The following is an 11,227-nucleotide window of genomic DNA, read 5'->3' on the forward strand; positions in this document are numbered from 1 at the left end:
ACTCTTGATCTAAGTTTCTCAATAAAAACAAAGTGTTCATTTCCCCGTGCTTAAGAAAGAGGTTAAAAGAATGATTGGCAAATAGCTGGAACATGAGCTTTGTGAGTTCCTGCTGCATTTTTATTTATGTGTAGACTCAGCCATCAATCACTAGCTTCTTATGAACAGAATGTGAGACCAATCCCTGCTATTTTTCAAGATAAGAGAGTTAAAGTGAGAATCACAACCTCTTCCGTCTCCTGTGCTAGACGCTAATGACAGGAATAAGGATATTGTGACATGTGAGATGTGGAGCAGAGGCGCAGAAGCTGAGCCCCAGTTGCTGCCTCCCAAGGTGTTCTTGGGCGCCAAGATGGCGGCGGCTCCGCTTCGTGTCACAAATCCCCTCGTACCTCGAACGCGGATTCACTTTGCTGAATTTGTCGTATTAGAAGCTAATACAACGTTGTAAAGCAACTATACTCCAATAAAATCTTTCTTAAAAAATAAATTCACTCATTCCTCAAGAATTGGGGGGAAAAAAAGAAAAACAAAGAAAACGAGGATGGAGACGTTAAATCATGATTTCTTAGAATGTCCTGTCCCTTATCTGAAACTTCAGTACTGTAGTCCTAGCAAATTTGTCCCCAATCCCTCCAGGGTATTTCTGTGCCTTCTCCCCTCCCATATGTCTCCACAGATCTAGGTATAAGTCCTTGCAAAGTTTTCCCTTTAAAATATTTTCACTAAACCATAAGTAAGGGAGCTAGATAATATTAAAATTGTTATACTTGGTTTAAATAAGAACTCAAAAGGCCATCACCTATAAAATTTAAACTTTTCTAAAAAGAGCCTTTGAAGAAATGGATAAAAAGGGAAGACTTGGAACAGCCTGTGTGAACTTATTGAGCAATCCTGTGTGCATTTCATGGCTAAGTCTTTTTGAAAGTCCCAATTCACAGTAGAAGATACTCAAGTACTTGTAAAATATTTTACTGTTTTAAAAATTCCTTCAAATGTGTTATTTCACTTAAGTTTGCAGTAACTCTGTAAAATAGGAGATTATGGGTCTCAATTTGCCAGGAAGAAAGTAAGATTCTATGAAGTTAAATGAACAGTTGATATTCGAACCTAGAACTTGAGTCCTTAATCGACTGTTTGCTGCTTCCTTGAGGAAATGACAGGAGGTGTCTAATTTAAGTTTGCAGGATGCCTAAACTGTGTTGAAAACCATACTTATACTTGACATTTAAAAGTGAGAGTATATGTGATAACTTCTAGGAGAGAAAAAGCAAATATTTATTCTCCACTGTGAACTTTGACTATAATAATTGAGAAAAAATATGCTGAATGAACCCAGAGAATTTGAAATCTGACAGAATCAAAGCAGCATAAACTAATGACATTTGTACTCTTTCAGGTTTACAACACACAGGGACCAAATGGGTCAACGGGGAAAGCATTTAAGGTGCATCTTCAGCTTTGGGACACTGCAGGACAAGAGCGGTAATAGTGAATTATTTTGTTTCTAGCTACAAATAGCTTAGAAAAATTTACTTTAATGTGAATGTGTGTTTGTACAGTGTGTGTGTGTGTTAAGTTGCTTCAGTCATGTCCGACTCTTTGTGACCCTGTGGACTGTAGCCCACCAGGCTCCTCTGCCCATGGGATTCTCCAGGCAGGAATACGGGAGTGGGTTGCCGTATCCTCGGGCAGGGGCTCTTCCCAACCCAGGGATTGAACCCATGTCTCTTATGTCTCCCGCATTGGCAGATGAATTCTTTACCACTAGTGCCACCTGGGAAGTGGCTGTACGTGCCACTTTAATACAACTATTGTATGTGAACTTGAAAAATGTAAGGAAATACAACTCTCCTCCTGGTTTCAAAATACACATCTATATCAACAAATAAAAATAAATTATCGTAGTGAATTAACCATAACTAGCAATTGTGTATTTGGTGCAGATTGCAAAAATCAAATTTTCAGAAATCTCTGTGAAGAGTCTTATGCATTGTCTTTGTACTTTGTAATCATAAAAACAAAAAACAATCCAGAATTTAATTGAACTGGGGTAGGAAATTAACATTGTTACAAGTGCTACTTGAAGAGTGAGTTGAAGGAAAGGGTGTTAATATATTTTTCATCTCTTTCTGTCTTTACACACAGCCGTGCATCCAGTACCATTTGACTGACTTTACTAAGATTTTGGTTACATCATCACCCTCCAGCTGGAATGTTTTATTTCCTTCCCACCATTCCTGAGCCTCTCCTTTCAATAGGCCTGACTCACATTACACATGCCTGGTGGGGCTTTTCCAAACTCCCTAGCTGAAACAAACTCCCTCTACCTTGAACTCTTACAATGTCTATTCTTCCATGCCTTGCGTGGCTGCATGCATGCTAGGTCGGTTCAGTCATGTCCAACTCTTTGTGACCCTATGGACTGTAGCCCACCAGGCTCCTCTGTCCATGGGATTCTCCAGGCAAGAGTCCTGGAGTGGGTGGCCATCATGCCCTCCTCCAGGGGATTTTCCCTGCCCGGGGATGGAACCCAGTCTCCTGTGTCTCTTGCATCAGCAGGCGGGTTCTTTACCACTAGTGCCACCGGGAAGCCCATCTATGCTTTAAGTTACTATAATTAAATAAGTTAATTAATTATATATCACCTTGTAACAAGACTTCCCTGGTGGCTCAGTGATAAAAAAAATTCTTCTGCCAATGCAGGAGACATGGGTTTGATCCCTAGGTCAGAAAGATTCCCCTGGAAAAGGAAGTGGCAAACCGCTCCAGTATTCTTGCCTGGGAAAACCCGTGGACAAAGCAGCCTGGCAGACAACAGCCCATGGAATCGCAAGAGAGTTGGACGTAACTTTGTGATTAAACAACAACAACATCTTGTGATAAGGCGTGTCTTTTATTTTTGTCTCTAATGGCTGTTCTTCAATTCACTTGTGGCCTTCTCACCCCAACACAATTGTGAGCTTCATAAGAACAGAGACCATGATTGTTTTCTCAGCCTTGTCTCTGGTGCAGCGACCCAGACGAGAGACACCCAGTAGACGGTAGTGTTGATTGTTTAGAGCTGGTGGTGCTATGCCATGATTTGAAGAAAATACATTTCTTTGAGATCCAAGCTTTCAAAGTGCAAAAGACCCCAAGCTAGTGAAGCTTTTCAATATTAGATGAAACAAAAATTGGCAATAGGTTGTCAGAGAAGATATGTAGAAGGCACATACCTCCAAATTCTGCATCACATGTCTTACAATGTTTATACTTGTAAACACTTCAGTCTTTGAAATGAGTCCAAAACATTCTCGCTTTCAGTGAGTGTAAACGCCGGGAGAGGTGCCGGGCCCTCTCTGTGAGCTCTTTTGACTGTGAATTCCATTTACACACATCCTTCAACCCGGCTGGTTCTTCTGAAGTCATTCCTCACAGGAATCTCTGTTCATATGTCAGTTTTGTTGTCACAAAGATGTATGTTTTATAGACCAATTTAATTCATTTTTGAAGAAGTAATATGAGAAAATGTGGTTCCCATATGTCTTCGCACATGATATGTCAGCCTAGCATGATGGCAGGCTTCTCTCATCTGTCCCCTTAAGACAGCTGCTCTAGGAGAGAAATGGAAATACTAGCGATTGTCTTAGTAACACCAAGGTTATTCATCCCTTGAGAATTTTGTGTTCTGTATATTAAAATGTAGCTAAGCAACAAGATAAACAATGCCTCACACCTCAAGCCTGTGCCCGAGGATGTCTAGCACTGTAACCCGTGTAAGATAAGGGTTACTGATAAAAGTCACATTATGGGAAGGAGGAAAAAATCATACCCCTTATGTAAACTTAAAGGATGCAGAGCACAGACTTAGTTCTCAATGAGGGAGAAGGAGCTCTAACGTGCCCCTGGGATCTGTTTATTCATGGGGTCCTAGCATTCCACATTCTGGGGACAGAATGAGGTTGGTGGGTGGAGCTAGAAATAAATAAGATTACTCATGGAGTAAACCCTGGAAAGGCTTCCCTGGTGGCGCAGTGGTGAAGAACCCGCCTGCCAATGCAGGAGATGCAGGAGATATGGATTCGGTCCCTGGGTTGGGAACATCCCCTGGAGGGGGAAACGGCAGCCCACTACAGCGTTCTTGTCTGGGAAATCCCATGGACAGAGGAGCCTGGTGGGCTACAGTCCCTGGGGTCGCAAAGAGCCGGACAGGCCTGAGCGATAAGCACGAGCACAAAACCCTGAAACTCTGGGGGCTCACAAGGGTCCTGGGGTTGAGTGGCCCAGGGTATGAGCCTGTCCGTGTTGCTATGGATGCAAAAGTGTTTGCTCCAATGAGATCTATCCAACAAGTATGTTTTAAAGTGACTGTCATGGGCTGTGGTAATGAGAGGGGAGTAAGGCACAGTAGATTTGTCCTCACATGAGAAACACACACACTCACACACTTAAAGAGAGGCCAGAGAACAGACTATTGTGGCTGACTTAGCCACACTCTTGTGGTTTGAGTAGGAGACCGTTTTGTGAGTACAGATAGTCCCCAAAGAGAGAGCAACAACCATTCAATAAAAACACTATAATCTCTGAGCTTCTAGTGACTGGTAGGGACAAATCCACAAGGATAAAATTGAGTAAGGCTTTTGGTATTTCAAATCATCATGATTATATCCTACCGAAGAATCTTATTTTGGAAATAAATAGTCTTAACTAAAATATCTCTTTTCTGTGTCTCCGTATCAAAAGTATTGTTTCTATTGAAGTCATTTAACTCCTTAATAATTTCATATCCTTTGCTATTTTCTATCTTTGTTTCTTTCTCTAAATTTGGCAAACACTTAATCATCAAAAAAAAATGTTTCAGAGTCATGAAAATGCAACGGATAGCGAATTAAAATCACCGCTTCTTTTCTCTTGGAGGTTCCTATCTAGGATGGGATTTGGACAAATCAACAATTGCAATAAAGCTTCAGGACAGTAAAAGGAAAAGAAAGAGTGGCTGGTGGCTGTCAGGTACACCGGGAGGAGTCCATAACCCAGATGGCGGTGTTGGGAAGTCTGCGTGGGGAAGTGATACTCTTATATATGTAAATATATATACTCATACACAATGTATGAGTGAATCTTTTCCTGGCTAAAGGGGTAGGAGGTAAAGGAAGCCTGAAGGCAAGGTCACCCACAGGAATAACAGCGTGGGTGAAAGCCCAGGGGAGAGAGTGAACTTTCCAAGAACTTAAAGAAGCTCAGCCTGCCTGTGGGTAGTCAGGAGATAAAGCTGGATAGATGCGCAAGGGTCAGTTCATGCAGAGCCTTGGTGGATTATTGAAAAGTTCAGTCATTATCTTTAGAGCCAGGTATCATCATCTAACATTTTTAGCAGAGGGTTTATATAATCAATAGGAAGAAATCGGGGAACGAGAGGACCCAAACAACACTGGAGACAGGAAGCCTGTTGAGAATACTGTCGAAATTATCCTGGTGGAAGATAATGGCCTCAAAACTGGAGTAGTGGCAGGGTACGTGGAGAGAAATGAGAGACTCGGGAGGTATTTGTTGATTGCTTGTATATAACAGGTGAAGGAGAAGGAGGCCATGGCACCCAAGGAGCATGGTGATGCCATTGATAGAAAAATCAGAGGGAGGGTGAGTTTACTTTCAAACATGTGAAGTTGCTGGTGCCTTAGTTTCCTCCAAGTGGAAATACCCAACAAGTAATTGGGCATACAAGTAGCAAGGCAGGAAAGATCTAGACCTATAAACTTGGGGTTCAGCATACACACAAGGATAATTGAGCCAGCAAAGTCGATGAAATAACCCAATGAATGCACGTAGAGGATGAAGGAGTCAAGAATAGAACCCAGAGGAGACCCAAGAATCTACAAATAGGCCAAAATAGGTGACCCAAAAATTAGGAGGACATTTAGGATAGGAAGAGATCTGCTTCTCTGTTTAAAGTCACGTGTCTTTCTTAAAACCAGTTGCCAACTTCACTTCTTTATCAGTGTAACCCAGAGCTTCTCTGGGCCCTGCGTGTCATCTCTAGTTTTGCCCATTGCACACATTGAAGTGGATCTCAGAGCATCTCATCTTCCCTGAGGATGTTGGGGTGGGGAGGGTTGGAGCAAGAGAGAGCAAGTGCTTACACTGCACATGATGGAGTGTATTCTTCAAAATCCTCGCTTAGAAATGAGTGTTCGTACTTTCCCTCCTCAACTAGTAAGTCTCTCTGCCCTTCCCTCCATTCCCCTAATCATAAAGTTTTCTTCTTCCTTTCTTCACAGTCTTTCTTCTCCTTAAGAGACATGCATGTTTTATCCTCAAAAAGAGCAAAAAAAAAGCATTCTCTCACCAACATTGTTTTTCCCTACAAAAGAACCCTAGTTCCAGCTGCTGACAAGTTGTGTTTCTCTGCACGTAATCACAGGCACTCATTTTCAGCCTGCCATGTGCTAAGCTTCCTTCTGGCCACAGACAAGAAAATTGAAAAGTAGAAGTTAAAGTCTCAGTCCTAAAGTGCCTTATATTTTAACCGTGGGCTGCAAGATGCCTGTGAGCCAAAGAGAGAAAGATTCCAAGAGGCTGTGTAAGCAAGCGTGTGATTGAAGGTTACAGACTCTTGCGTGCATGCCTGCTGTGGAACATAAAGCCTCAACGGGATCTTAAATCTACAACCAGATGGTCTCCTCTGACCCTTCAGCAGTCTTTCTGCCCACTCGCCCACTCGGGAGGATAATCCAGAGGGATGCCATGGAGAGTTCATATCTGAAAGGGACATAGTGTTGTTTGTATTGTCATCAGCATATCCGGCAGACTAACTTTCAAAACGGTCCACTGTGTTTTCTTGGCAGGTTCCGGAGCCTCACTACGGCATTCTTCAGAGACGCCATGGGTTTCTTACTAATGTTTGACCTCACCAGTCAACAGAGCTTCTTAAATGTCAGAAACTGGATGAGTAAGTGGGACTGAATCACTTGGGTTGGCCATGTTGGGACCCAACGGCTCTATCTGCTTCTTGGCCTCACAAGATGAAACCAGAAAAAGTCACAGGTTTAGTGGTGCCCGTGTCACCTTCAGAGTGGTGGCTTTTATGTGACTCACCCAAAGTAGCTTGGAATTGTTTTTTCCTTTGACAACTTAGATGAATCACCACCTGTGCATAAGGACTTTATGATTGCAATGGACAGGCCATTCATTCCACTTGTGCAGTAAGTCTTGAAGGACTTCTTACAACTCAGCGAGCAGTCACTTCTACTTTGTCTAGCCTGGAGAGGACACAGAAAGAGCGACATTTTCTGAGTAGGCACACTGGCACCTACAGTGTGTGCCCTTGCACATGGGTTAACTAGTTAATTAACTTTTGGGTCAATTAGGTGAGAAATGGTTTCAGAGAAGAGCAGCCACATGAAGATATCATACAGTGTATCAGTCAATAAGCTCACGTTGAAATTTTACAATAAGCTCATGTTGAAATTTTACAATAAGCTCACGTTGAAATTTTACTTTTTTTGGACAAGTGTTCAAATGTGAGAAAGACTGGTATAGAAAAATCTCCAGCTTTCATGACAATTTAAACACAATAAAGCTTCAAACTAACCTAATCAGTTATTAAAGCCAGATTGATGTATGTCAGCATAGAAGAGTGGTATTTCATTTTCCCTTTTTTAAAAAATGGATGTAGCACTAAAGACCATATTTAAGATTACAAATACCAGTTTTGAACGCACTGGGACATACTAGCAATCCCATGGGGCTGGTGCTACTTATTTCTAGAGTTGTCGGGGCTGTCTGTGGCCAGAGAGCTATTTTTTGAAAGATCAGATCATGTTATCCCCCTGCTCCAAGTCCTTCTGGGGTTTCCCACTTCACTTGTAATAAAATCCAGGATCCCTTGCCGACCTCTAAGGCCATCATGGAAGCCTGGGGTGCTGCAGGCCGTGGGGTCCCACAGAGTCAGACATGACTTAGTGACTAAACAACAGCAGAGACCATCATCATTGCTTTTTGTAGTCCACTCTCACTCTGACCCACTCACTGGCCTCCAGCCCAAGGTCTCTCCTGAAAAGCACAGTCCTGCCTTGGGCCTTTGGTCTCTGTTTCCTTCTGCCTTGACTTCTGTTTTCCCATTTACACTATGTATTAATTCTTGCACCTCCTTCAAGTTCTTGTTCAGACCTCATTTATCTCTTGGGAGAAGCTTTCCTGACCGCTCCATCTAAAATTGTTCATCACTTTGTGTGCTCAGGACACTTCCTGTTTCATTTGGTCACTGCCCCCACCTGACATCATATATATTATATATCATAGCATAGCATAGCATGTTATATCTCTCTTTGTGTTGTTGTTGTTGTTCAGTCACTAAGTTGTGCACAACTCTTTGTGATCTCATGGACTGCAGCATGCCAGGCTTCCCTGTCCTTCATTTTCCCCAGGAGCTAGTACTCACTTTCATGTCCACTGAGTCAGTGGTGCCATCCAACCATCTCATCCTCTGCCGCCCCCTTCTTTCTTTGCTTCCTTGTGGTTTTGATTCTTTCCACCTCTAGAATGTGAGCTCTATAAAGGTTCAAGCTTGGTCTGCTTGTTCTGTTGCAATACCCCAGGGCACCTGGCTGAGTATCTGGCTGGGTAGATTCTCAAATATATGCATATCTTATTATTTCATATTACATGTAATTAATACTTTTATATATATATACATACATATACACACACATATAAATATGTGTGTATATATATAATGGCTTTAAATGTAAGCTCGATAACACAGTTGTGCTAGTGGAGAAAAATACCAATAAATTCTGACTTACTTATTTGCTTCTCCCAATGAGTGTTCATCCTAGGATCTGTCTTCATTTTCTTTTATTATTACATTTCTGTATCTAAAGTGTTATTATTAGATAATAGCTAATGTTTTGTTTTTATTATTAGATAATATTATTAGATAACACACCTAATGTTATTATTAGATTCTGGGGAGATAAGGAGATAATAAGGTTATTCAGTTCTTTCAGAGTGATTTGTTCATCATTTTTCAAGGTAGATGAGATGCTCCCTTGCTTCTAAAATTTTCCAGGATACTGTTGGGACTTAAGATAATTAATTGCCATTTCTAATAAGGCTTTAATTTCTAATATCCAAATAACTGGTGTTACAGAGTCACTTCCTCCTCTAGCCTCAACAAGGTTGCACTTAGCATGCCTTGAGGTAGACGGTAAAATAGTCCCATAGCCTTGAAAATATAGGTTGGCGAGGTTTTTCTGTTTTTAATCATTTCTTTCCTTCCTCTTTCCCTTCCTTCTCCCTCTCCTCCTCCCCTCATACCTCCCTTCTTTTGGAAAAAAAGAGAAAAACAAATAACCTGTCTTAATATTGTTTCTACATGAATTTGGGGTGGTTTAAAAACACTCTGCTCTTATGAATCATTACCTTGGATTTCAGGAAAGAAAAATGTAGCAGCCTCCTGAAGGAAAGAGCAGACAGCCCCTATACTTGAAGGGGCTTCCCAGGTGGCACTGATGGTAAAGAAACCACCTGCTAATGCAGGAGACATAAGAGACATGGGTGTTCGATCCCTGGGAGGGGAAAAGATCCCCTAAAGAAGAGTATGGCACCCACTCCAGTGTTCTTGCCTAGAGAATCCCATAGACAGAGGAGCCTGGCAGGCTACAGTCCAGAGGGTCACAGAGAGTCAAACACGACTGAAGTGACTTAGCACACACACACATATACTTTAAGACCATGTTCTCTTATCTTCACTTATATTTGAGGAATAAATGGTCTGAAAAGCAGTATATTCAACTCAGGTGAACATTCCCGGATGTCCATTTCCAGGGGGTGCAGTGGTAAAGAATCCGCCTGCCAATGCAGGAGACATAGGAGACACAGGTTCAATCCCTGGGTTGAGACGATCCCCTGCAGAAGGAAGTGGCACCCGACTCCAATATTCTTGCCTGGAGAATCCCATGGACAGAGGAACCTGGCAGGCTATAGTCCGTGGGGTCACAAAGGGTCGGACACGGCTGAGCACACATCACCTCATCTGTGCTCATCTCAGAGGACATTTCCCCAGATGTAGAAGGTCACTGACAGGTACTCACACAAGTACTTCATATACACTCTTACTAATCTTCACAGCCTGCCACCCGTGAGGCAGTATCTCCACTTTCTAGATGAGGAAACTGTGGCTGGGAAGAGTTAAGCACCTTGGCTAATATAACTTGTAAACAGCCAAGCTGGAGACGAACAATTCGATTAGGACCCTGAAGTATGAGCAGTCTTTTGACGTCACTTGTTTATACTAACTTGCTGGTTCCATCTGTTTTCTTTCCAAGGCCAACTGCAAGCAAATGCTTATTGTGAAAATCCAGATATAGTATTAATTGGCAACAAGGCAGACCTGCCAGACCAGAGGGAAGTCAATGAACGGCAAGCCCGGGACCTGGCTGAGAAATACGGGTAAGTCGGCTACGTGGAAATATCCTCTGACCTCACACACTGCTACTTAGTTAGGGGGCAGGGTCATGAGATTGATATTCGGAGGGATCCCCTTGATTCAGGAATGACAGATGAATGAAAAAGATCTCCCAGAGGAATGTATGTGATGCTTTTAATGAAATTATTTAACAGTAATAACCACTCACATTTACTAAATGCTTATTGTGTGCTAGCACCTATTCCTAGACTTTAATTCATCTAACCCTTGTAATTATATATAGGAAATTTAGAGTTATCTCATTTGATATATGAGGAATTGAGACACAGAGAAGTTGAGTAACTTATGGAAGGCCACATAGCTAGTGAGTAGTAGAGCCTGAATTCGATCCAGGCTGTCTGAGATCAGAGCCCATCCTTTTGAACATTGTATTCTACATCCTCTCAATAGCTGCAAAACTCTAAGGGATAATACCTGACCTGGATGTAATTCTACAGTTATTATCCTGAAAGTGAAAGTGTCAGTCACTCAGTCTTGTCTGACTCTCTGCGACCCTATGCACTGTAGCCCGCCAGGCTCCTCTGTCCATGGAATTCTCCAGGGAAGAATACTGGAGTGGGTTGCCGTTCCCTTCCCCAGGGGATCTTTCTGACCCAGGGATCGAACCCAGGTCTCATGCATTGCAGGCAGATTCTTTACCATTTGAGCCACCAGGGAAACCCAATTACTATTATCCTAGCTAGCTTAAATGTCAGAGTAAAAATGTTTAAACACCCCATGTAGTTAGAAACTGACTCCCAAGGCAGAAATCATCAT

At 42.2% G+C, this 11,227-nt stretch overlaps 1 protein-coding gene and 1 long non-coding RNA gene across 21 annotated transcripts in view; one reads left to right on the top strand and one right to left on the bottom strand.

The window, feature by feature from the left end:
• Window positions 1-11,227, top strand: part of RAB27B (RAB27B, member RAS oncogene family) — a 217,506-nt gene that overhangs the window by 203,669 nt on the left and 2,610 nt on the right. For all 20 annotated transcript variants that reach the window (XM_081562231.1, XM_081562233.1, XM_081562232.1 and 17 more), the window contains 3 exons: window positions 1,400-1,485; window positions 6,828-6,931; window positions 10,311-10,434. In XM_081562231.1, the coding sequence (XP_081418357.1) occupies window positions 1,400-1,485; window positions 6,828-6,931; window positions 10,311-10,434 (314 nt within the window). The remainder of the gene's footprint in view (window positions 1-1,399; window positions 1,486-6,827; window positions 6,932-10,310; window positions 10,435-11,227) is intronic.
• On the bottom strand, window positions 2,881-7,241 carry LOC145534532 (uncharacterized). The gene is made up of 2 exons (XR_014074726.1): window positions 7,078-7,241; window positions 2,881-3,596 (listed from the first exon to the last, which is right to left on the bottom strand). It is a non-coding gene; the product is annotated as an uncharacterized LOC145534532 (long non-coding RNA).

The sequence above is a fragment of the Giraffa tippelskirchi genome, chromosome 14, assembly GCF_054371585.1.
Source record: "Giraffa tippelskirchi isolate mGirTip1 chromosome 14, T2T-mGirTip1v1.2.pri, whole genome shotgun sequence".
Taxonomy (NCBI): Eukaryota; Metazoa; Chordata; class Mammalia; order Artiodactyla; family Giraffidae; genus Giraffa; species Giraffa tippelskirchi.